The sequence below is a fragment of the Mustelus asterias genome, chromosome 8 (assembly GCF_964213995.1).
Source record: "Mustelus asterias chromosome 8, sMusAst1.hap1.1, whole genome shotgun sequence".
In the NCBI taxonomy this organism is placed as follows: Eukaryota; Metazoa; Chordata; class Chondrichthyes; order Carcharhiniformes; family Triakidae; genus Mustelus; species Mustelus asterias.
Window position 1 is genome coordinate 128573739 of NC_135808.1, and position 27847 is coordinate 128601585.

General features: G+C 45.3%; 1 protein-coding gene across 1 annotated transcript; it reads left to right on the forward strand.

The window, feature by feature from the left end:
• The first annotated feature begins 2112 nt into the window (after window positions 1-2112).
• Window positions 2113-23329, forward strand: LOC144497983 (interferon-induced protein 44-like). The gene is made up of 8 exons (XM_078219447.1): window positions 2113-2228; window positions 3552-4043; window positions 4133-4172; window positions 5833-6010; window positions 9101-9253; window positions 10490-10661; window positions 15223-15323; window positions 22870-23329. The coding sequence occupies exons 2-8, from the start codon at window positions 3560-3562 to the stop codon at window positions 23050-23052; spliced, it is 1311 nt and encodes a 436-aa protein (XP_078075573.1). The 5' UTR covers window positions 2113-2228; window positions 3552-3559; the 3' UTR covers window positions 23053-23329.
• Window positions 23330-27847: the final 4518 nt, after the last annotated feature.

Sequence of the window (27847 nt, forward strand, 5' to 3'; positions counted from 1 at the left end):
TATTAACACACATTACACACACTGTAAATATTAACACACCACACTCACTGTAAATATTACCACACTCCCCACTCACTGTAAATATTAACACACTCCACACTCACTGTAAATATTAACACACTCCACACCCCCTGTAAATATTAACACACTCCACACACACTGTGAATATTAACACACTCCACACTCACTGTAAATATTAACACACTCCACACTCACTGTAAATATTAACACACTCCACACTTCCTGTAAATATTAACACACTACACACTCACTGTAAATATTAACACACTACACACTCACTGTAAATATTAACACACTACACACTCACTGTAAATATTAACACACTCCACGCTCACTGTAAATATTAACACACTCCACACTCACTGTAAATATTAACACACTCCACACTCACTGTAAATATTAACACACTCCACATCCCCTGTAAATATTAACACACTCCACACCCCCTGTAAATATTAACACACTCCACACCCCCTGTAAATATTAACACACTCCACACCCCCTGTAAATATTAACACACTCCACACTCACTGTAAATATTAACACACTCCACACCCCCTGTAAATATTAACACACTCCACACCCCCTGTAAATATTAACACACTCCACACCCCCTGTAAATATTAACACACTCCACACCCCCTGTAAATATTAACACACTCCACACTCACTGTAAATATTAACACACTCCACACCCCCTGTAAATATTAACACACTCCACACCCCCTGTAAATATTAACACACTCCACACCCCCTGTAAATATTAACACACTCCACACTCACTGTAAATATTAACACACTCCACACCCCCTGTAAATATTAACACACTCCACACCCCCTGTAAATATTAACACACTCCACACTCACTGTAAATATTAACACACTCCACACCCCCTGTAAATATTAACACACTCCACACCCCCTGTAAATATTAACACACTCCACACCCCCTGTAAATATTAACACACTCCACACTCACTGTAAATATTAACACACTCCACACTCACTGTAAATATTAACACACTCCACACCCCCTGTAAATAATAACACACTCCACACACACTGTAAATATTAACACACTCCACACTCACTGTAAATATTAACACACTCCACACCCCCTGTAAATATTAACACACTCCACACCCCCTGTAAATATTAACACACTCCACACCCCCTGTAAATATTAACACACTCCACACTCACTGTGAATATTAACACACTCCACATCCCCTGTAAATATTAACACACTCCACACCCCCTGTAAATATTAACACACTCCACACCCCCTGTAAATATTAACACACTCCACACTCACTGTAAATATTAACACACTCCACACCCCCTGTAAATATTAACACACTCCACACCCCCTGTAAATATTAACACACTCCACACCCCCTGTAAATATTAACACACTCCACACTCACTGTGAATATTAACACACTCCACATCCCCTGTAAATATTAACACATTCCACACTCACTGTAAATATTAACACACTCCACACTCACTGTAAATATTAACACACTCCACACCCCCTGTAAATATTAACACACTCCACACTCACTGTAAATATTAACACACTCCACACCCCCTGTAAATATTAACACACTCCACACCCCCTGTAAATATTACCACACTCCCCACTCACTGTAAATATTAACACACTCCACACCCCCTGTAAATATTACCACACTCCCCACTCACTGTAAATATTAACACACTCCACACTCACTGTAAATATTAACACACTCCACACCCCCTGTAAATATTAACGCACTCCACACTCACTGTAAATATTAACACACTCCACACACTGAATATTAACACCCTCCACACGCTATAAATATTAACACCCCCCCCCCCGCCCCCCGTAAATATATAACACACTCCTCACTGTAATTTTTTTGAAAACATTTTTATCACGTTTCGGTGAACAGAACGAATGACTGCTAGTTTTTCGGTGTGTTGTTTTACTCGTATTGGCCCTTTGATTTACATGAGGTTATAGAAGGCGGGACTGAGCAGAACATTTCTTGTTGGAATGTATTTGAACTCGGTGCAGTTTCGGGACCTGGGGTAAGTCGCGTCTGGCTGAGTTTCCGCATTTTCTCGTCAGTTTCATTTTCCTGGTCTCTTGAAACAACACACAGTTCTTGAAGTCAGAACCAGTTGAGGATTCCGTCTGCGCCTCTGTTCATATTCTGGTAAATTGGTAATTTTACCCTGCAGTTTTCTCTTCCCCAGGCTGTGGTGACAGTGTGTGGTTGTGGGTGACTGTGTTTTTTGTGCTGCAACTGTTGCTAGCAGCAACTTTGGCCGCAGTGTATTTCCTGATTCAAGCAACTCGCCGAGTGAATCTCGTAAACATTTCTCACAAAAAGTCTTATTTCAGATCAAGTGCAAGATGTCAGCTTGCCCCGATCTTGTCAGATTAGGTTTTTTTTATTCATGGGACATTGGCCTTTCTGGCTGGCCAGTATTTATTGCCCATTTCTTGTTGCCCTTGGAGGGCAGTTGAGAGTCAACCACATTGCTGTGGCTCTGGAGTCACATGTTGGCCAGACGGGGGAAGGACAACAGATTTCCTTCACCAAAGGACATTAGTGAACCAGATGGGTTTTTCCGACAATCGACAATGGTTTCATGGTCATCAGTAGATTCTTAATTCCAGATATTTTTGATTAAATTCAAATTCCACCATCTGCTGTGACAGGATTCGAACCCAGGTCCCCAGAACATTAGCTGAGTTTCTAGATTAATAGTCTAGCGATAATACCACTAGGCTATCGCCTCCCCTCTTGCTTGGCTCTCTTCTGGGAACCATGAATTGATTTCAATTTGAATTTGTTTTTTGGAGCAAGCATAAAAGAATCCCTACAATGCAGAAGCAGGCTATTCTTCTGCACTGACTCTCCAATGGAGCATCTTACCCTGGCCCCAACCCTGTAACCCTGGACCTATCCCTATAGCCCTTCACATTTATCCCGCTAATCTACCTAACCTACAAACTTTGGACACTCAGGGACAATTTAGCATGGCCAATCCACCTAACCTACACATCTTTGGACACTCGGGGACAAGTTATCGTGACCAATCCACCTAACCTGCCTTTGGACTGTGGGAAGAAACCAAAACAGCCAGAGGAAACCCACACAGACGCAAGGAGAATTTGCAAGCTTTCCTGACTGTCTCTGGGTGAACTACACGTCACCGCAAGCCTCTTTGATTTGGTCTCCCACTTCCCGGTCCACCCACTGATCTTCATTGGATGAGGCACCCTGAGGTGACTTCTTAATTGGTCACCTCCAAGGCCACCGCTGGGTTCCCGACCCAGAATGGTAGCTGACATCAGAATCCTGCCCCAACTGGGGCAGGATTCCAGGCCTAAGCAAGTAAAGTCTTCCAAGAAGAATTGCACGGCCCTTATACAACCCGCCATAGTTTCCTTTCATTAAATATTATGTAACAGGCAGGCTAAAATCCACTTGTTATCTTGAATGAAACTGATTTTGATCAAATGTTTCTAGGTTTCAGCATGTCTAAGGTAACATCACAGCTCACAGCAGAAGATCAGAAACAATTGTTCCAGTTTTTCGGGAAAATAAACTTGCATTTACTCTACAAAGCGAGTGTCCATGGATTCAGTGCGAACGCTTTCCATGCTAAATGTGATGGACAAGGGCCAACATTAACTGTCGGGTACAACAATGGTTACACTTTCGGAGGTTACACTAGTGAAGATTTTGTCACCAATGGAAATAAGTACGACAACGATGCTTTTCTCTTTCGACTAACCAGCAGCGAGTTGGGGGAAAGGCCACTGAAGTTTGCTGTGAAAGCAGGTACCTTGGCAATTTGTAATAGTCTGGAGCACGGCCCCAATTTCGGGAACAGCCTTGTGTTTTTGGCTGGCGGCAAGACGATCAAATGCAAATCTAGCCCCTCCTACAGTTTTAATAAAAATGACCTGTTTGGCGATGATGTAGATCTTTTAGAATGTGAAGTTTACCGCGTGGAAGGTAAGAAGAACTCTTTTGACTTACAAAGTATGTTTGTAAAATAATTTTTTGGCACTAAGTTTGATTTTTGATTTACCTGTCTTTTCCAGTGTTAAACACTCCCTGGAGAGATATAAATCATAGGTCAAGGTAAGTTCCTTCATGGACATTTCTGCTTATTTAATAGATCAACCCTCAATCAGCATTTAAAAACATAAGTATTTATTATTTTGCATCTTGGGCTTCAGTGCTTAGGCTCTGAACCCATTAAACTGATAGATATTTTAGTTGAATTTGGCCATGATCCTTTTTTACTTGTGAGTTTTCAGTTTTACTCTTGCAAAGGTGTCAACAGTTCTCGATCAGTCACCTTGCTGAAATGCCCATCCTTTATCCTCAAGGGCGGCACGGTAGCACAGTGGTTAGCACTGCTGCTTCACAGCTCCAGGGACCTGGGTTCGATTCCCGGCTTGGGTCACTGTCTGTGTGGAGTTTGCACATTCTCCTTGTGTCTGCATGGGTTTCCTCCGGGTGCTCCAGTCTCCTCCCACCAGTCCAAAGATGGGCAGGTTAGGTTGATTGGCCATGCTAAAAAAAAAATTGCCCTTAGTGTCCTGAGATGGGTAGGGAGATTAGTGGGTGGATATGGGGGTAGGGCCTGGGTGGGATTGTGGTCGGTGCAGACTCAATGGGCCGAATGGCCTCTTTCTGTACCGTAGGGATTCTATGAAGACAAGACATTATACCGCCTACCATTTACCTGACTCTATTTCCTGAAATAACTTACTATTTGCTCTCAACTTCTTGGTCATCTTCCCATTGCCTTTCAAGAAGTTAATTTTTTAATTGTGCATCTACCTCCCATTTAAGAGCAATTAGGAAGGCTGTTTCTGGTCCATTTATTGCAGTAACAACCCGGTGCACCATTTATTTACAGGGCTGTTAATGTTTTCTTTGCTGGAAGGGTTGAATGTGATAAAGGGCCCAATGTGTTGAAAATCTTTGGATGGAACCTGAACCCATTCCCATTTGTCACAGGCGATGATATCTACTCTTTGTTTTTTGGTTAGATCAGGGACAGGGGAGTGCAACTCTTGGGCCCACAAAGGAACTCTCAGCTTCATTGGCCATCTGAAGATCACCTCCCGTACCTCCAACCAACACAGATTGCCAACCAGTGCCAGAGAGACAGCTGTTTTTCCACCCTCCCACAACCAGCTGCTTGCCGGCTTGTTACTTGCAGGATGCCAGGGCGATGGAAGTGATACCCTGGCCTCAAAATGGCGTTCATTCCCAGCATTCGCTACCAGTTGTTAAAACTGGGCTTCTGTCCAGATGCTCCTGGAAGGATCAACAAGCAGATCATTCAATTCATCATATTGTGGGGAGACGATGGCCTCGTGGTATTATCGCTCGACTATTAATCCAGAAACTCAGCTGATGTTCTGGGGGATCCAGATTCGAATCCCGCCACTGCAGATGGTGGAATTTGAATTTGATTAAAAAATGTCTGGAATTAAGAATCTACTGATGACCATGAAACCATTGTCGATTGTCGGAAAAACCCATCTGGTTCACTAACGTCCTTACCTGGTCTGGCCTACATGTGACTCCAGAGCCACAGCAATGTGGTTGACTCTCAACTGTCCTCCAATGGCAACTAGGGATGGGTAATAAATGCTGGCCAGCCAGCGATGTCCCATGTCCCACGAATGAATAAAATAACTCACTGTGGATGATGCGAAGGGAGATTTGTTGAATGAATCATAGCAATTCTGGTCTTCATTAATATAAATGTTCTTTCTAACAGGAATAAAAGATCAGTCGAGAGCTATAAACCATACATAAGCTCTGTGCCTAAGGCCAGGATTTTACTAATTGGACCAATTGGAGGAGGAAAATCCAGCTTTATCAACTCGGTCAATTCGATTTTCCGTAGCCATGCCACCAATCGCGTTTTGGCTGGAGCAATGAACAACACAAAAACGGTAATCCTAGAAACACAGCCAGAAGGAAGGTGTTGTTTTTAATTTTCTTATGGAGATAGCACAAAGATGTGTGGGTTAGGTGGATTGGCCACACTAAATTGCCCCTTAGTGGCAGGGGGATGAGCTGGGGTAAATGCATAGGGTTATGGGGATAGGGCCTGGGTGGGATTGTGGTCGGCGCAGACTCGATGGGCTGAATGGCCTCCTTCTATAGGATTCTATAGTAGAAGGGCTTTCCAGAATCTTCCAATCTTCTCTAGGCATGGGGGAGGTGCCAGAGGATTTGGAGAGTGGCAAAAGTGACACAATTCCCAAAATTAACAACAGGCAAAAATAAGGAACACATTAACAGGCATTGGAGAGGTTTGAGTTAATTAAGGAGAGCCAGTATGGATTTGTAACAGACAGACCTTGCTTGATGAATCTAATTGAATTGTTTGATGATGTTACAGGGAGGATTGATGAAGGGGGTGCAATGGATGTTGTCTACATAAATTGTAAGAAAGTTTTTGGCAAATTGCCACATAAAAGGCTGGTTAACAAAATTGAGGTGTGTGCGATCGAAGGCTCAGTGCCTGGGAGCACTTGGCCAAGGGAGAAGAGGGAATCATGCACCAATAGAATATGTCACTGTTAGTTCAAGACATTCTCATTTGTACATGGGATCATTGTTTGCAGTGCTTTTGGTTCAGGTCTTTTGGGTTTTTCAGTCCACATATTGCATAGGCCAGGCTCATAGAAGTAGAACTGGTTGCTTAATATGAAAGCGACCAAGGTGTTTGTAATTCTCTGACGAAGCCATGGTTGTAAAATGTATCATACTGAAATCTTGAGCTTTTAGAGGGCTTTCTAAACAGGAATGGAGTACAAAAACCAAGAACATTTTCTAAGTCTGAATAGCATGGCATGGTGGCACAGTGGTTAGCACTGCTGCCTCACAGCACCAGGGACCCGGGTTCGATTCCTGGCTTGGGTCACTGTCTGTGTGGAGTCTGAACGTTGTCCCCGTGTCTGGGAGGGTTTCCTCCCCTAGTCAGAAAGATGCGCTGGTTAGGTGCGTTGGCTGTGCTAAATTCTCCCTCTGTACCCATGTGGCGACTCGGGGATTTTCACAGTGACTTCATTGCAGTGTTAATGTGAGCCTACTCATGACACTAATAAATAAACTTTAAAACAGCTTGGTCCCACTGTGACTACGGTTCCCAATTCCGGCATCCAAAGGAAGTGAGGGGGAAGGGTAAAGGTGGTGGCGGTGGTTAAGGAGAGAAGAATGGAGGGGTGGGGTTGGGGGTACTTGTTGATGCTGGGATAAGGGGTTTGTAAACAGAGGAAGCAGCTGGGCCCAAGATTTATTTTCCTAGTCAATGTCAACTTGGACTTAGAAAAATTGCTGAAGTGCAGAAAACAGGGAATCGAAGTAAATGGTTATTTGAGGATGGTGCGTTCCCCAAGGTTCAGTGCTAGGAGCCTGGCTTTTAATGTTTGAAGTTTATTTATTAGTATCACAAGTAGGCTTACATTAACACTGCACTGAAGTTACTGAGAAAATCCCCTAGTGGCCTCACTCCTGCACCTGTTCGCGTACACTGAGGGAGAATTTAACATGGCCAATGCACCTAACCAGCACATCATTTGGACTGTGGGAGGAAACTGGAGCACCTGGAGGAAACCCACGCAGACACGGGGATGACGTGCAGACTCCACACAGATGGTGACCCGGGCTGGGAATCAAACCCCGGTCCCTGGCACTGTGAGGCAGCAGTGCTAACCCACTGTGCCAGTGATATATTTTTGACCAATATTAATTAAAGTGGAGGTGTGGTGATGCAGTGGCAACATCACTGAATAGTAACCCAGAGGCCCAAGTGAATGCTTAGGGAACATGGATTCAAATCACACCGGTTGGAATTTGAATTGAATTCACAAATAAGAACATAGGAGTCGGCCATCTGGCCCCTCGTGCCTTCTCTGCCATTCAATAAGACCATGGCTGATCTTTTCATGGACTCAGCTCCACTTACCCGCCCGCTCACCATAACCCTTAATTCCTTTACTGTTCAAAAATTTACCTATCCTTGCCTTAAAAATCTGGAATATAAAACTAGTCTCAGTTGCGGTAACCACGAAACTATCATCAATTGCCGTAAAAACCCATTGGGGCAAATTTTACCATCCCGCCCGTCACGGGAATCGGGGCAGGCGAGGGGCGGACCATGGAATGGTCTGTTGACCTTGCTCACCCCGAAGGTGGGAAATCCCGCCTATCAGGTTCACTAATCTCCTTGAGGGTGGGAAATCTGCTGTGGGACATCTATTGACTTAGATATAAGAATCCAAGCACAATATACCAAAGACCCAACTTGTAGAGGTGTAGCAAACAGTGAGATGATACCAGTTGCCTGCAGTGGCAGATCGAATGTGGTACAGAGAAGTGTGAATTAATGCATTTTGGCAACAGAGTCATTTTCATCTGTTTTTGTGTTCCGTTGTGTTGTTGTCTAAATGATTGCTATGATTAGTCAACAACACAATTACTTGACTCACCAGAGAGACATCGAGGGGCCCTCACGGTCTATGGTTATTAATTGTCCTAATTTACTGGGATGGTGGAATCATAAAATCATAGAATTCTACAGTGCAGAAGGAGGCCATTTGGCCCATCGCATCCGCACTGGCCACAATCCCACCCAGGCTCTATCCCCATATCTCCATACATTTACCCTAGCTAGTCCCCCTGACAGTAAGGGGCAATTTATCATGGCCAATCCGCCTAACCCGCCCATCTTTGGAGTGTGGGAAGAAACCGGAGCACCCGGAGGAAACCCACGCAGACACGAGGAGAACGTTGCGGACTCCGCACAGACAGTGACCCAAGGCCGGGAATCGAACCCGGGTCCCTGGCGCAGTGAGGCAGCAGTGCTAACCCACTGTGCCAGCGTGCCGGAAGGCCAGTGAGATGCATTATTTTACTGAGGTACAATTATTCACTTTTGCGAATTTTCCCACTATTCATTTTAATTGTTTTACTGTCGGAGGTGATTTCATGTTGACAGTGCAATCTTACAGCCTGGTATCTTTGTTTAATTGCAGTACTCCACATTCTCCTTCAGAGGAGACAAGGATGACACATCTATGCCTCTTATCCTGTCTGATACAATGGGGCTTGCAGAAGGCACAGAATCAGGGATACACACTGATGATATTATCAACATCATCAAAGGACACGTTCCGAAAAAATATCAGGTATCCTGTTCTGTAGCAGCAGAGCACTCATTCCATTTTGCGATCTGCACACTCTACACAAGTAGAGGAGCGATCAATGGCACTGCCGGGAATTAGTGCTATTTGAGTGGGTACAATTGCTTGACTAGCTCGACTCCAAGCATAGAAACAGAGAAGATAGGAGCAGGAGGAGGCCATTCGGCCCTTCGAGCCTGCTCCACCATTCATCACAATCATGGCTGATCGTCCACCTCAATAGGCTAATCCTGCTTTCTCCCCATAACCTTTGATCCCATTCGCCCCAAGTGCTATATCCAGCCGCCTCTTGAGTACGTTCAATGTTTTGCCATCAGCTACTTCCTGTGGTAATGAATTCCACAGGCTCACCACTCTTTGGGTGAAGAAATGTCTCCTCACCTCCGTCCTAAATGGTCTACCCCGAATCCTCAGACTGTGACCCCTGGTTCTGGACTCCCCCACCATCGGGAGCATCCTTCCTGCGTCTACCCTGTCTAGTCCTATTAGAATTTTATAAGTCTGTATGAAACCCCCCCCTCATTCATCTGAACTCCAGCGAAAACAATCCTAACCTAATCAATCTCTCTTCGTACATCAGTCCCGCCATCCCTGGAATCAGCCTGGCAAACCTTTGCTGCACTCCCTCGAGAGCAAGAACATCCTTCTTCAGAAAAAGAGACCAAAACAATATTCTCGGTGTGGCCTCACCAAGGCCCTGTATAATTGCAACAACACATCCCTGCTCCTGTACTCGAAAAACCCCTGCAGGGCTAAAGGGCCTGTTATTGTGCTGTACTTTGTTCTTTGATTGGTTGACCTCCACAGCCTTCTTGCATCTGCAAGGCACAAGTCAGGTGTTAGTGAAATGCTCTCTACTTGCCTGGATGGGTCCAGATGCAAATGAGCTCAAGAAGCTCGGCACCATCCAGGACAAAGCAGCCCGCTAGCCCGGGTTAAATATCTATCTCTCCAGCCTCCAGTCTACAGTGGTGGTAGAGTGCACTATGTAGAGGATGCATTTAGCAAGTCACCAAGACTTCTTTAGCAACATCTCTATAATGTGCGACCTCCACCGCTAAGAAGGTGCATGGGAACGCCATCACCTCCAAGTGGTTCAGGAAGAATGCTACGTCGAGAGAAAACGGGATGGATAATAAATGCCAGCCTTGTCACTGATGCCCAAACCCTGAGAATGGATATAAAATGTATCATTTTAACATCAGGTTCTTTTTCTTGCAGTTTAATGCAGCTTCTCCAATTCAAGCTGATACAAAAGGCTACATAAAGTCGCCAGCAATTGCCGAGAGGATACACTGCGTTGTATATGTGATTGATGCAAACAAACCCACCATCCTCTCCCCTGCAATGGAAAAGAAAATGTGCGCCATTCGATCACAGATTAATAAATTGGGTGAGTGTAGTTCAGAATATTCTAAGTCCAAATTGCAGCCAGTAATGAAACGCAACAATCGCACTGATACCAATTTATTATCCTGATTATCCACTAGAATTTTCCCATGCTTTGTCTGACGCTATCTAGCTTGTATTTCCATACTTCATAGAATCCTTATAGTGCAGAAGGTGGCCTTTTGGCTCATCAAGTCTGCACCGACCACAATCCCACCCAGGCCCTATTCCCATAAGCACACATGTTTACCCTGCCAATCCCCCTGACACTAAGGCACAATTTAGCATGGCCAATCAACCTAACCCGCACATCTTTGGAGTGTGGGAGGAAACAGGAGCACCCAGAGGAAACCAGAGGACTGTGTGCAGACTGCACACAGTCACCCGAGGCCAGAATTAAACCTGGGACCCTGGTGCTGTGAGGCAGCAGTGCCAACCACTGTGCCACCAATGGTGGTACTTAAGTTAGAAAGCTTCATCGCCCAGGAATATTTCACATTTTTCAAAAATATCAAAAATCAGAAGGCAAGTCAACAATTTCCTTCTGCCTTCTTTTCAAGTTTATTTGTTAGTGTCACAAGTAGGCTCACATTAACATTGCAATGAAGTTACAGTGAAAACCCCCTGGTCGTCACACTCCTGCACCTGTATGGGTACACTGAGGGAGAATTTAGCATGGCCAATGCACCTAACTGGCACCTCTTTCAGACTGTGGGAGGAAACCAGAGCACCCGGAGGAAACCCATGCAGACACGGGCAGTATGTGCAGACTCCGCACAGACAATGACCCAAGCTGGGAATCGAACCTGGTGCTGTGAGGCAGCTGTGCTAGGTGGCACAGTGAACATAGAACATAGAACAGTACAGCACAGAACAGGCCCTTCAGCCCACGATGTTGTGCCGAGCTTTATCTGAAACCAAGATCAAGCTATCCCACTCCCTATCATCCTGGTGTGCTCCATGTGCCTATCTAATAACCGCTTAAATGTTCCTAAAGTGTCTGACTCCACTATCACTGCAGGCAGTCCATTCCACACCCCAACCACTCTCTGCGTAAAGAACCTACCTCTGATATCCTTCCTATATCTCCCACCACGAACCCTATAGATATGCCCCCTTGTAATAGCTCCATCCACCCGAGGAAATAGTCTTTGAACATTCACTCTATCTATCCCCTTCATCATTTTATAAACCTCTATTAAGTCTCCCCTCAGCCTCCTCCGCTCCAGAGAGAACAGCCCTAGCTCCCTCAACCTTTCCTCATAAGACCTACCCTCCAAACCAGGCAGCATCCTGGTAAATCTCCTCTGCACTCTTTCCAGCGCTTCCACATCCTTCTTATAGTGAGGTGACCAGAACTGCACACAATATTCCAAATGTGGTCTCACCAAGGTCCTGTACAGTTGCAGCATAACCCCACGGCTCTTAAACTCCAACCCCCTGTTAATAAAAGCTAACACACTGTAGGCCTTCTTCACAGCTCTATCCACTTGAGTGGCAACCTTTAGAGATCTGTGGATATGGACCCCAAGATCTCTCTGTTCCTCCACAGTCTTCAGAACCCTACCTTTGACCCTGTAATCCACATTTAAATTAGTCCTACCAAAATGAATCCCCTCACATTTATCAGGGTTAAACTCCATTTGCCATTTTTCAGCCCAGCTTTGCATCCTATCTATGTCTCTTTGCAGCCTACAACAGCCCTCCACCTCATCCACTACTCCACCAATCTTGGTGTCATCAGCAAATTTACTGATCCACCCTTCAGCCCCCTCCTCTAAGTCATTAATAAAAATCACAAAGAGCAGAGGACCAAGCACTGATCCCTGTGGCACTCCGCTAGCAACCTGCCTCCAATCCGAAAATTTTCCATCCACCACCACCCTCTGTCTTCGATCAGACAGCCAGTTACCTATCCAATCGGCCAACTTTCCCTCTATCCCACACCTCCTCACTTTCATCATAAGCCGACCATGGGGGACCTTATCAAATGCCTTACTAAAATCCATGTATATGACATCAACTGCCCTACCTTCATCAACAAACTTGGTTACCTCCTCAAAAAATTCTATCAAATTTGTGAGGCACGACTTGCCCTTCACGAATCCGTGCTGACTATCCCGGATTAATCCGCATCTTTCTAAATGGTCGTAAATCCCATCCCTAAGGACCTTTTCCATCAATTTACCAACCACCGAAGTAAGACTAACCGGTCTATAATTACCAGGGTCATTTCTATTCCCTTTCTTAAACAGAGGAACAACATTCGCCATTCTCCAGTCCTCTGGCACGATCCCCGTGGACAGTGAGGACCCAAAGATCAAAGCCAAAGGCTCTGTAATCTCATCCCTTGCCTCCCAAAGAATCCTAGGATACATTTCATCAGGCCCAGGGGACTTATCGACCTTCAGTTTATTCAAAACTGCCAGGACATCCTCCCTCCGAACATCTATTTCCTCCAGCCTATTAGCCTGTAACACCTTCTCTTCCTCAAAAACATGGCCCCTCTCCTTGGTGAACACTGAAGAAAAGTATTCATTCATCACCTCGCCTATCTCTACTGACTCCATACACAAGTTCCCACTACTGTCCTTGACCGGCCCTAACCTCACCCTGGTCATTCTTTTATTCCTCACATGAGAATAAAAAGCCTTGGGGTTTTCCTTGATCCGACCCACCAAGGACTTCTCATGTCCCCTCCTAGCTCTCCTAAGCCCCTTTTTCAGCTCATTCTTTGCTAACTTGTAACCCTCAATCGAGCCATCTGAACCTTGTTTCCTCATCCCAGTAGTTAGCACTGCTGCTTCACAGCTCCAGGGACCTGGGTTCGATTCCCGGCTTGGGTCACTGTCTGTGTGGAGTTTGCATATTCTCCTCGTGTCTGCGTGGGTTTCCTCCGGGTGCTCCGGTTTCCTCCCACAGTCCAAAGATGTGTGGGTTAGGTTGATTGGCTATGCTAAAAATTGTCCTGAGATGCGTGGATTAGTGGGTAGATATGGGGGTAGGGCCTGGGTGGGATTGTGGTCGGTGCAGACTCGATGGGCCGAATGGCCTCTTTCTGTACTGTAGGGTTTCTATGACAGCACCAGGGACCCAGGTTCAATTCCGCCTTGTGCCACTGTCCGTGTGGAATCTACACGTTCTCCCCGTGTCTGCGTGAGTTTCCTCCGAGTGCTCCAGTTTCTTCCCACAGCTCAAAGTTGTGTGGGTTAGGTTGATTGGCCATGTTAAATTGACCCTAGTGTTAGGGGGATTAGCAGGGTAAATATGTGGGGTTACGGGAATAGGGCCTGGGTGGGATTGTAGTCGGTGCAGACTCAATGGGCCAAATGGCCTCCTTCTGCACTGCAGGGATTCTATGTTTCAATGATGACCACTGTGCCACCAGTTTGCGCAGGAGGTGGTATTTATAAGCTGCTCCAAACCTATAAAGACATGTTCATGTCAATAGCAAGTATCGAGACGTGCTTACCAACAGCAATTAATCTTTGCAGTGTTAAAGGATTGGGATCTGGTAGCGCACAGATTTATCTTAACAGCAAAATAACGAATCAAATCTTATATGAAATGATACTGCTCTCCTTACTTAATGGGTGAAATCTTCCTAATCGCCCTGGAGACGTGTTTGGGGCAAAATTGAGATATCTTGTATCGGGCAGCTGCTTCCAGATGCATCCCCGCCTCTGAGAAACCTTGCCGGAAGGCAGGATTTCTCTGGCATTGGGGTGCCCTCTGACTATGGCGGGTGGTTAATTAGCATCAATGAAGTGACCACTCAGGAATAAGTTGATGCTGTCAGGATCTTCCTGAAGGTGGACGGGTGTGGTAACCCCCATGAGTCCTTGGGGAATCCCATGGGGGAATCACTAATTCGTCTCCCTGTGGGGCTCATTGAGTACGAGTTCCCTCGATCACAGGCGAGGGGCCTGTCCAGACTGAGTCCCCCCAGGGAGATCAATTAGTGCTTCTCCATCGGGGTTATCACAACAGGCCTGTCAGGCTCCTGGACAGATCCTCTCAGTGGCAGGCCAGAGGGCCAGCAAGACCTCTTTTATTTCACTCCCTCGGAGCCACAGGGCCACACCCGCGGCAAAAGGCCATGATGTCCTGGCAAAGCCCACTTTTAGTAGCTTATCCAATCTTCAGCTTGCCACAGTCCGAAAGATGCGCTGCTGCATAGGCCATGCTAAATTCTCCCTCAGTGTACTCAAACAGGCACCGGAGTGTGGCGACTAGGGGATTTTCACACTAACTTCATTGCAGTGATAATGTCAACCTACTTGTGACACGAACACTAAACTTTAAACTAAACTTTAAACCTCTCCAAGTAGGGTTGTCAAATACTCACAGACTCCGCCAAACCGATTGGTCTTCTCACCTTGCTAGTTCTCCCTGAGAGTTGGCTACCGTCCAGTAGAACACAAGCGAGCTGGACTCAGGCCCCTTCGGGGTCAAAATTGGCACAGAGCCCCAACACCCGAAAGTCTTCTGCAGGGAGAGGATTCTGCCCATTGTGAGCAATACCATGGGATCTGCTAAATATAATGATTTCTTTTATACTGCAGAGATACCACAGATGGTTTTATTAACAAAAGTGGATGAAGTATGTCCTTTGCTTGTGAAAGATGTGACAAATGTTTATCAGAGTAAACTCATTGAAAAAAAGGTACAAGCTCTACTATATTGCCAGTTTGAATAGCCTCTCCATTCACACTGTGACTTGTTAGTGTTCAAGGTAAGAATTTGACATTCCTTGAAGGAAAGCGTGATGTCGTATGAAGGTAAGTGGTTGGGGAATATTTCTCTTTATTTCTATTTTAACTTGGGCATTGACTTAAACTAAGAATGAAAACATGGTAATTGAATTAATAATAAGAAGGTTAGCACAGAACAGCTTCGCCTGAATGCAGATTTGACTAGTGTGTGGAAATTTGGTTTAGTGGGGGCATGGTCCCTGAGTCTGCATCTAGACTCCCTCGTCCATAGCATTCTGAAGAGTAAATATTCATCATGGAGTGCGGTTACAAGTGGTGTACCTCAGGGATCTGTTTTGGGGCCACTGCTGTTTGTAATATTTATTAATGATCTGGATGAGGGTATAGTTGGGTGGATTAGCAAATTTGCTGATGACACCAAAGTCGGTGGTGTGGTAGACAGTGAGGAAGGGTGTCGTAGTTTGCAGGAAGACTTAGACAGGTTGCAAAGTTGGGCCGAGAGGTGGCGGATGGAGTTTAATGCGGAGAAGTGTGAGGTAATTCACTTTGGTAGGAATAACAGATGTGTTGAGTATAGGGCTAACGGGAGGACTTTGAATAGTGTGGAGGAGCAGAGGGATCTAGGTGTATGTGTGCATAGATCCCTGAAAGTTGGGAATCAAGTAGATAAGGTTGTTAAGAAGGCATATGGTGTCTTGGCGTTTATTGGTAGGGGGATTGAATTTAGGAGTCGTAGCGTTATGTTGCAACTGTACACAACTCTGGTGCGGCCGCACTTGGAGTACTGTGTGCAGTTCTGGTCCCCACATTACAGGAAGGATGTGGAGGCTTTGGAGAGGGTGCAGAGGAGGTTTACCAGGATGTTGCCTGGTATGGAGGGGAGATCCTATGAGGAGAGGCTGAGGGATTTGGGATTGTTTTCGCTGGAAAGGCGGCGGCTAAGAGGGGATCTTATTGAAACATATAAGATGATTAGAGGTTTAGACAGGGTGGATAGTGATAGCCTTTTTCCTCTGATGGAGAAATCCAGCACGAGGGGGCATGGCTTTAAATTGAGGGGGGGTAGTTATAGAACCGATGTCAGGGGTAGGTTCTTTACCCAGAGGGTGGTGAGGGATTGGAATGCCCTGCCAGCATCAGTAGTAAATGCGCCTAGTTTGGGGGCGTTTAAGAGATCCGTAGATAGGTTCATGGACGAAAAGAAATTGGTTTAGGTTGGAGGGTCACAGTTTTTTTTTTAACTGGTCGGTGCAACATCGTGGGCCGAAGGGCCTGTTCTGCGCTGTAATGTTCTATGTTCTATGTTCTATGTTCTATTCCCACTCTGACATCCTCACCCACTCCTCTATCACCCCAGTGCTTTGCGCTCTTCCAACCACACATTTCCATGCAAGCACAGGAGATGTAACATCCATCCTTTACTTTCTCTCTCCTCACTGTCGAAGGCTCATATACTTCTTCCAAGAGATGTGGACTTCTTTCAATTTAGACTGCCATATTCACTCCTCACAATGTGGTCTCCCCTACACCAGGGAGCCCAAACTGGGTGACTACTTTGCGGAACACCTATATACAGTGGTATATAGTCAGGAGGGAGTTGCCTTGGGAGTCCTCAACAGTGACTATTAATCATTATAGTCTCATGACATCAGGTCAAACATAGGAACTGAATGATACCACTGATTTCCACCTACTGCATCCCAGCACCTCCTCTCCTTCCACATCTCAAGTCATGAATCTGTACGTCTCCATAGTGAGCACCACTTGGAAGAGGCACTGAGTGGAGGGGTTAGGGCGGACACAGAATGTACTGTGGTTGAGGACCTCCAATGTCCATCATCAGTAGTGGCTTGATACTCCCATTATTGACTGTAAGACTAATATCAGCCATGATTGAGTGGCAGAGCAGACTCGATGGGCCGAGTGGCCTAATTCTGCTCCTATGTCTTATGGTCTAAGACTTTGACAGCTGAAAGTGGTGAAAGAATTAACAAGAAGAAAAAGTAAGTTTGACCTCATCCTCATCAATCTATCTGTTGCAGATGCATTGGTCAGTAGCAGTATTGGTAGAAAAGACAACTGCACAGTTCTTGTAGAGACAAAGTTCATATCTTCATACTGAGGACTACCTCCATCTTGTTGTGTGGCCCTCCTAATACGGTGTTACAGATCGAGTAGCTCACACATAGGCACCAATGAGGCATGTGGGCCATGAAAGCAGCAGAATTGTATTCAACCACAATCTATAACCTCGTGGCGTGGCCTACCCCTCACCCTACCATCCTTCTTGAATGGGGAGTGTAGGAGAGCACTGCAGCAACAGCCACCAGGCATACCTAAAAATGAGTTGTCAACCTGGTGAAAGTTAAAATACAGGAAGCAGCATGTAATAGATGGAGTTAGGCAATTCCACAATCAACAGAATCGATCGAAGCTCTGCCGTCCTGCCACATCCAGTCTTGAATGATGGTGGAAAATCCCAACTAACTGGAGGAGGAGGCCAACGATGGGGAGCCCAACACATCAGTGCAAACGACATGATTGTGAAAGTACTTGCAGGCTCCTTCAGCCTGAAGTGCTGACTGGATGATCCTTCCTGTAATTCCCAGCATCACAGACACCAGTCTTCAGCCAACCTGATGTACTGCACAAGATAGAAAAAATTGTTTGAAAGCATGAGATATAGCAAAGGCTTTTTGATTTGATTTATTATTGTCACGTGTATTGGGATACAGTGAAAAGTATCGTATCTTGCGCGCTATACAGACAAAGCATACCGTTGATAGAGAAAGAAAGAGAGTGCAGAATGGAATATTGCAGACAGCTAGGGTGTAGGGAAAGATCAACTTAATACAAGGTGGGTCCATTCAGAAGCCTGTTGGCAGCAGGGAAGAAGCTGTTCTTGAGTCGGTTGGTACGTGATCTCAGACCTTTGTATCTTTTTCCCGACGGAAGAAGGTGGAAGAGAGTAGGTCACCCTGACTGTGGTAATGAAGATTCAAGCTCCAGAACTTTCAGTGCCCCTAGCTAAGCTGTTCCAATCCAACTACAACTCTCATATCTATCCAATAGTATGGAAAATAGCCCAGGTAATTCCTGAGCAGAAAAAAGCTGGACAAATCCAATCTGGACAATTACTGTGCCATCAGTCAACTCATAAGGGCGGGAGCATGCAGCAATGTTACTGCTCTCGTCATCCAAATGCTTGGACTAATCTTCCAGACACTTGGGTCAAATCCCATTACAGTAGCTGGGAGGTTTAAATTCAATTAGTAAATCCGGAGCAATGTTAGTCTCATTATTAATGATCATGAAATGGCGGAATGTTTAAAGCCAACTGGTTCATTCGTATCCTCCAGGGGAGGAAATCAACAGCACTCAAGAAACGGAAATAGGGCAAACTGGTAGGGAGGCCATGGAACCTTTACAGATTAAAGGGGAGGAGGTGCTCGCTGTCTTGAGGCAAATCAGAGTGGATAAATCCCCAGGACCGGACAGGGTATTCCCACGGACCTTGAGGGAAGCGAGTGTTGAACTTGCAGGGGCCCTGGCAGACATATTTAAAATGTCAGTATTCACGGGGGAGGTGCCGGATGATTGGAGGGTGGCTCATGTTGTTCCGTTGTTTAAAAAAGGTTCCAAAAGAAATCCGGGAAATTATCGGCCAGTAGGTTTGACGTCGGTGGTGGGCAAGTTATTGGAAGGTGTGATAAGGGATAGGATCTACAAATATTTGGATAGACAGGGACTTATTAGGGAGAGTCAACATGGCTTTGTGCGTGGTAGGTCATGTTTGACCAATCTATTAGAGTTTTTCGAGGAGGTTACCAGGAAAGTGGATGAAGGGAAGGCGGTGGATGTTGTCTACCTGGATTTCAGCAAGGCCTTTGACAAGGTCCCTCATGGGAGGTTAGTTAGGAAGGTTCAGTCGCTAGGTATACATGGGGAGGTAGTAAATTGGATAAGAAACTGGCTCAATGGAAGAAGAGTGGTTGTGGAGGATTGCTTCTCTGAGTGGAGGCCTGTGACTAGTGGTGTGCCGCAGGGATCGGTGTTGGGTCCATTGTTGTTTGTCATCTATATCAATGATCTGGATGATAATGTGGTAAATTGGATCAGCAAGTTTGCTGATGATACAAAGATTGGAGGTGTAGTGGACAGTGAGGAAAGTTTTCAAAGCTTGCAGAGGGATTTGGACCAACTAGAAAAATGGGCTGAAAAATGGCAAATGCAATTTAACGCAGACAAGTGTGAGATATTGCACTTTGGAAGGACAAACCAAAGAAGAACGTACAGGGTAAATGGTAGGACTCTGAAGAGTGCAGTTGAACAGAGGGATCTGGGAATACAGGTACAGAGTTCCCTAAAAGTGACGTCACAGGTGGATAGGGTCGTAAAGAGTGCCTTTGGTACATTGGCCTTTATAAATCGGAGTATTGAGTATAAAAGTTGGAGTGTTATGGTAAGGTTATATAAGGCATTGGTGAGGCCGAATTTGGAGTATTGTGTACAGTTTTGGTCACCTAGTTACAGGAAGGATGTAAATAAGATTGAAAGAGTGCAGAGAAGGTTCACAAGGATGTTGCCGGGACTTGAGAAGCTGAGTTACAGAGAGAGATTGAATAGGTTGGGACTTTATTCCCTGGAGCGTAGAAGATTGAGGGGAGATTTGATAGAGGTGTATAAGATTTTGATGGGTATAGATAGAGTGAATGCAAGCAGGCTTTTTCCGCTGAGGCTAGGGGAGAAAAAAACCAGAGGGCATGGGTTAAGGGTGAAAGGAGAAAAGTTTAAAGGGAAGATTAGGGGGGGCTTCTTCACGCAGAGAGTGGTGGGAGTGTGGAATGAGCTGCCGGATAAAGTGGTAAATGCGGGGTCACTTTTAACATTTAAGAAAAACTTGGACGGGTTCATGGATGAGAGGGGTGTGGAGGGATATGGTCCAAGTGCAGGTCAGTGGGACTAGGCATAAAATGGTTTGGCACAGACAAGAAGGGCCAAAAGGCCTGTTTCTGAGCTGTAATTTTCTGTGGTTCTATGGTTCTAAACTCGACACCATCCAGGACAAAGCACCCTTCTGGATCTGCAATCCACTTACCATCCTAAATAGTAATTCCCTTCATCACCATTGCATGGTGGCAGCGGTGTGTGCCATCCATAAGATTCACTATGTTACTCGGCCTTTAATTTAAACACCTTCCAAGCATTCCAGTTTAATGAGACAAACATGGACAGTAATTCAATTATTTCTTTATTTAACACTTTTGGTCCCAACTCAAATATAAACAGCTGCAACTCATAACTCTTTACTGAACTTTAACTCTCTCTGAACTTTAACCCTTAACTGAAAATTAACTTTAACTGAACATCAACTTTAACTATTTAACTGAAAATAGATACTACTGAGTTTAGGAAAAACATTGGCCAAGAGATATCCTCGATGTAGAACCTATCTTCTTCTCTGAAGCACCCTTCAGGGTACAGGTTTTCTTTGAGTTATTGTTGACAAACAAAGACTCAGATGTCTTTTTACCAACAATTCTCCACTCGCTTAGAACATAGAACATAGACCAGTACAGCACAGAACAGGCCCTTCGGCCCACGATGTTGTGCCGAGCTTTATCTGAAACCAAGATCAAGCTATCCCACTCCCTATCATCCTGGTGTGCTCCATGTGCCTATCCAATAACCGCTTAAATGTTCCTAAAGTGTCTGACTCCACTATCACTGCAGGCAGTCCATTCCACACCCCAACCATTCTCTGCGTAAAGAACCTACCTCTGATATCCTTCCTATATCTCCCACCACGAACCCTATAGTTATGCCCCCTTGTAATAGCTCCATGCACCCGAGGAAATAGTCTTTGAACGTTCACTCTATCTATCCCCTTCATCATTTTATAAACCTCTATTAAGTCTCCCCTCAGCCTCCTCCGCTCTAGAGAGAACAGCCCTAGCTACCTCAACCTTTCCTCATAAGACCTACCCTCCAAACCAGGCAGCATCCTGGTAAATCTCCTCTGCACTCTTTCCAGTGCTTCCACATCCTTCTTATAGTGAGGTGACCAGAACTGCACACAATATTCCAAATGTGGTCTCACCAAGGTCCTGTACAGTTGCAGCATAACCCCACGGCTCTTAAACTCCAACCCCCTGTTAATAAAAGCTAACACACTGTAGGCCTTCTTCACAGCTCTATCCACTTGAGTGGCAACCTTTAGAGATCTGTGGATATGGACCCCAAGATCTCTCTGTTCCTCCACAGTCTTCAGAACCCTACCTTTGACCCTGTAATCCACATTTAAATTAGTCCTACCAAAATGAATCACCTCACATTTATCAGGCTTCTGGAAGATTCTCTGTCATCCAGCCAACTATGTAACCAGAAACCGATCACATGGCTGGCACATTCAATGAAATTACTTGCGAACGATACCATTGCGCTTAATTCAAACCGCACGCTCCACACATAATAGCCATATAAATCAAAGCCACAATATCTGGGTCAATGTAAACAATTTCCCTTATTTGACCAATGCAGGAAGCTTCAGATCACAGCTCCCAGACCAGAGCTGTACACAATGCAACTTTACGACCTGTATCTGGTTTTAATCTATAAGCTGACCAAAAAAGTCCCAGCATGCTTAACTCTCAGCCAGAAAAGCCATTTTAAAGCCACTATTGTCATTATTGTTGTTAAATCAGCTGTTCTTTCTCTGTCCACAACTATTTATAGAACCTTAGTTAGGCCGTACTTGGAATATAGTGTTCAATTCTGGTTGCCAAACTACCAGAAGGATGTGGAGGCTTTGGAGAGGGTACAGAAAAGATTTACCAGGATGTTGCCTGGTATGGAGGGCATTAGCTATGAGGAAAGGTTGGAGAAACTTGGCTTGTTCTCACTTGAGCGACGGAGGTTGAGGGGAGACTTGATAGAAGTCTACAAGATTATGAGAGGCATGGACAGATTGGATAGTCAGAAGCTTTTTCCCAGGGTGGAAGAGTCAATTACCAGGGGACATAGGTTTAAGGTGCGAGGGGCAAGGTTTAAAGGAGATGTACGAGGCAGATTTTTTACACAGAGGCCAGTGGGTGCCTGGAACTCGTTGCCGGGGGAGGTAGTGGAAGCGGATACGGTAGTGACTTTTAAGGGCTGTCTTGACAAATCCATGAATAGGATGGGAATAGAGGGATATGGTCCCCGGAAGAGTAGGGGGTTTTAGTTCGGGCAGCATGGTCGGTGCAGGCTTGGAGGGCTGAAGGGCCTGTTCCTGTGCTGTAATTTATTTTGTTCTTTGTTCTTTATTGTTGTGCTGTAAACTTCTACAGTTGTAAGGGAGCACGTACTTGTTTGGGAATTACAGTTAGTAAGGATACAGGAAAAGGCAGGTAATGGGGTTAAGCCACAACTATACTCCTAGGGATAAGGATGGACTTGATCCAAATGCCTTTTTTGTGTTGCTGTATCCTTAATAAGTTGTATCCTTTTTTTTTCTAGGTGCTGGAAGTTGGAAAACAACTGAATATCCCAGCTTTGTGCATCCTCCCTGTGAAAAACTATTGCACAGAATTTGAACTTGATGATAAGACAAGCGCTTTACTACTGTCTGCTGTGGTACAAATGTTGCATTATGCAGATGATTATTTTGAGAATCTGGGTGAGGATTTGCCAGTGGTTTAGGTTGGTTTTGACCTACTCTGTCTTGTTAGCTCAATAGCTTCATTGTGAGTCTGACTTAATTCAGAGACTTTTAACAATTATTTTCCACTTGTGTACCTGTGATCTCATAGAATCATAGCATCACAGAGGTTTACAGCATGGCAACAGGGCCCTTTGGCCCAACTTGTCCATGCCGCCCTTTTTTTTAAACCCTTAAGCTAATCCCAATTACCCGCATTTGACCCATATCCCTCTATACCCATCTTACCCATGTAACTATCTAAATGCTTTTTAAAAAGCTTATGATGAAAGTAAGGAGGTGTGGGATAGAGGGAAAGTTGGCCGATTGGATAGGTAACTGGCTGTCTGATCGAAGACAGAGGGTGGTGGTGGATGGAAATTTTTCGGACTGGAGGCAGGTTGCTAGCGGAGTGCCGCAGGGATCGGTGCTTGGTCCTCTGCTCTTTGTGATTTTTATTAATGACTTAGAGGAGGGGGCTGAAGGGTGGATCAGTAAATTTGCTGATGACACCAAGATTGGTGGAGTAGTGGATGAGGTGGAGGGCTGTTGTAGGCTGCAAAGAGACATAGATAGGATGCAAAGCTGGGCTGAAAAATGGCAAATGGAGTTTAACCCTGATAAATGTGAGGTGATTCATTTTGGTAGGACAAATTTAAATGTGGATTACAGGGTCAAAGGTAGGGTTCTGAAGACTGTGGAGGAACAGAGAGATCTTGGGGTCCATATCCACAGATCTCTAAAGGTTGCCACTCAAGTGGATAGAGCTGTGAAGAAGGCATATAGTGTGTTAGCTTTTATTAACAGGGGGTTGGAGTTTAAGAGCCGTGGGGTTATGCTGCAACTGTACAGGACCTTGGTGAGACCGCATTTGGAATATTGCGTGCAGTTCTGGTCACCTCACTATAAGAAGGATGTGGAAGCGCTGGAAAGAGTGCAGAGGAGATTTACCAGGATGCTGCCTGGTTTGGAGTGTTGGTCTTATGAGGAAAGGTTGAAGGTGCTGGGGCTGTTCTCTCTGGAGCGGAGGAGATTGAGGGGAGACTTAATAGAGGTTTATAAAATGATGAAGGGGATAGATCGAGTGAACGTTCAAAGACTATTTCCTCAGGTGGATGGAGCTATTACAAGGGGGCATAACTATAGGGTTCATGGTGGGAGATATAGGAAGGATATCAGAGGTAGGTTCTTCACGCAGAGAGTGGTTGGGGTGTGGAATGGACTGCCTGCAGTGATAGTGGAGTCAGACACTTTAGGAACATTTAAGCGGTTATTGGATAGGCACATGGAGCACACCAGGATGGTAGGGAGTGGGATAGCTTGATCTTGGTTTCAGATGAAGGTCGGCACAACATCGTGGGCCGAAGGGCCTGTTCTGTGCTGTACTGTTCTATGTTCTATTCTATGTTCTATGTTCTAAAAGACAAAATTGTACCCACCTCTACTACTACCTCTGGGCACTTTTGTATCTCTCCCCTCTCACCTTAAACCTATGCCCTCTAGTTTTAGACTCCCCTACCTTTGGATCTCTCAGGTTTGAAAAACATTGTTTAAACTAATTATAGCTTAGAGTGATACTGATTTCGATAGTGTAAGGAAAGGCTTAATCAGACTCCCCTGAAACGTATTAATGTTGTGTTATCATTAGATTGGGGCAATAGTATGCTGTAGATTTTGCTGGTAAATGTAACAACCACAAAATTGTTAAATTAAGACTAAACATAAAGCAATGCTCAGTTTCTTATTAAAAGACATTTCAGCATTACCGATGAATAATTAGAGAGAATATGAATAAAATGATACAGATTTCTGAGGGATATAATGGCTGGGACTCCCCCCCCCCCCCCCCAAAAAAACTAAGTGTCTAATGGGCCGGCAGACGGGAGAATTTACACCCGTTTCTTTGGGCACAATTTCACGAACCTCTGGCACTCAGTGCATCGCAGAGTGTCTTAGAGGGATTGATGTCGGTAAGTGGGAGAGGCGGGGCCTTATCCCGCTGGAGAGGCCGGAGTCAGCGTGCTGAGCGAGCCATTGCGCATGCGCCGATCTCCCCACTGACAGATCGGTGCATGTGCACTGGCCCAATCCCCATCCCCCACATCGCTGGCCCCCCGATCCCTGACCACCCTGATTGTTTCCCAACTCCCCCCTCCCCTCCCACCATCCCCTCCCCCCCTGCCAATCACCTACCCCCCCCGACCCCCCCACCCTCGGCCAACTTGAGCAGTGCAGCGGGCGGGGAGAATCCCGGTCATCATTTGTGGACACATCCACCTTTCTGGAAGCTGGTGATTGTGAAGGAATGATGCGTTTACTAATAATCAGAAGTTGCTTGATAAAATGGCAATTGCACCAGTGAAACTATTATTAATAAACTGCTGGGGAGTTGTTCTTGTCTCCTGAAAAATAAATGGGTAAAATTGGTTAAGCTGAGCAGAATTCTTCTTTGGTGTTGTAATATGAAGTACAGAAATGTATGGACTTTGATATCAGTAGGAGCAAGATAAGGATATGGAAATGGATGCTGGAATTGTATTAAATTAAGGTACTGGTCATTACAATGTTTGACTGTTTGAATCTTTTGACGAAATGAGCTAAATTGTCCCATATATTTTAATTATTTGTATCCTTAATAAATCTGTGACCACCGACATTGTGTCCACGGTTTCTATTGATTTGAGGAGTGAATTATAATGCGGACGCGAGGGCCTAGTGGAATTATCGCTAGAGACAATAAATCCAGAAACTCAGCTAATGTTCTGGGGATCTGGGTTCGAATCCCGCCACGGCAGATGGTGGAATTTGAATTCAAGAAAAAATATCTGGAATTAAGAATCTACTGGTGACCATGAAATCATTTTCAATTGTCGGAAAAACCCATCTGGTTCACTGATGTCCTTTAGGGAAGGAAATCTGCCGTCCTTACCCGGTCTGGCCTACATGTGACTCCAGAGCCACAGCAACGTGGTTGACTCTCAACTGCCCTCAGGCAACTAGGGATGGGCAATAAATGCTGGCCAGCCAGCGACGTCCATGTCCCACAAATGAATAAAAAACATCAGTAAGAACGCACCAGTCCTCCCAACCAATAGGAGGCAAAACATTTCCTTTGCAGAGGAATCCGGAAAGATTTGTCAGAGCCTGACATTTAAGCTCCTATAAGAGCAAAATCTGGGACAGGTTCAATAATGAGAGGTGGCTCCGTTATTATTGAAGTCATTATTGGGTGTCCTTGATTCAAAGCTGATGGCCACTGAGGCTATTTTACCGGCATGCCCACCCCGATTCCGGGGGCAGGCGAGGCTCGGAGAACGGCATTCTCTGTTGGCCTCGGGCAAGAACAAAGAACAAAGAAAATTACACAGGAACAGGCCCTTCGGCCCTCCAAGCCTGCACCGACCATGCTGCCCAACTGAACTAAAACCCCCTACCCTTCCGGGGACCATATCCCTCTATTCCCATCCTATTCATGTATTTGTCAAGACGGCCCTTAAAAGTCACTACCGTATCTGCTTCCACTACTTCCCCTGGCAACGAGTTCCAGGCACCCACTACCCTCTGTGTAAAAAATCTGCCTCGAACATCTACTTTAAACCTTGCCCCTTGCATCTTAAACTTGTGCCCCCTAGTAATTGACTCTTCCACCCTGGGAAAAAGCTTCTGACTATCCACTCTGTCCATGCCTCTCATAATCTTGTAGACTTCTATCAAGTCTCCCCTCAACCTCCATCGTTCCAGTGAGAACAAACCCAGTTTCTCCAACCTCTCCTCATAGTTAATGCCCTCCATACCAAGCAAAATCCTGGTACATCTTTTCTGTACCCTCTCCAAAGCCTCCACATCTTTCTGGTAGTGTGGCGACCAGAATTGAACACTATATTCCAAGTGCGACCTAACTAAGGTTCTATAAAGCTGCAACATAACTTGCCAATTTTTAAACTCAATACCCCAGCCGATGAAAGCAAGCATGCCGTATGCCTTCTTGACTACCTTCTCCACTTGCATTGCCACTTTCAGTGACCTGTGTACCTGTACACCCAGATCCCTCTGCCTGTCAATACTCTTAAGGGTTCTGCCATTTACTGTATATTTCCTATCTGTATTAGACCTCCTAAAATGTTCACATTTGTCCGGATTAAACTCCATCTGCCATCTCTCTGCCTAAGTCTCCAACCAATCTATATCCTGCTGTATCCTCTGATGGTCCTCATTGCTATCCGTAAATCCACCAACCTTTGTGTCGTCCGCAAACTTACTAATCAATCCAGTTACATTTTTCTCCAAATCATTTATATATATTACAAACAGCAAAGGTCCCAGCACTGATCCCTGAGGAACACCATTTTTCACAGCCCTCCATTCAGAAACGCACCCTTTCACTGCTACCCTCTGTCCTCTATAACCGAGCCAGTTCTGTATCCACCTTGCCAGCTCACCACTGATCCCATGCGACTTCACCTTCTGCACCAGTCTGCCATGAGGGACCTTGTCAAAGGCCTTACTGAAGTCCATGTAGACAACTTCCACTGCCTTCCCCTCCCCTCATCAATCATCTTCGTCACTTCCTCGAAAAACCTGATCAAGTTCGTGGGACACGACCTCCCCTTCACAAAACCATGTTGCCTCTCACTAATACGTCCACTGTGAGCAAAGCTGAGGAGTTTTTGCAGACATGAGTCATTTTTATTGCAAACTAGGCCAGTGGAAATTAGGTTGGTTGAGAATCAGAGCCTATATCCTCAAAGGAAAGGAGCTGGAATACTCTCTGAGAAAGTTCAATGCTTTGGAAGGCTT

Coding starts and splice junctions, on each gene's coding strand:
- LOC144497983 (XM_078219447.1), top strand. CDS start 3,560: ATGTCTAAGGTAACATCACAGCTCACAGCAGAAGATCAGAAACAATTG. Junction 6,011..9,100: donor CAATGAACAACACAAAAACG/GTAATCCTAGAA, acceptor GTTTAATTGCAG/TACTCCACATTCTCCTTCAG. Junction 15,324..22,869: donor GTAAACTCATTGAAAAAAAG/GTACAAGCTCTA, acceptor TTTTTTTTCTAG/GTGCTGGAAGTTGGAAAACA.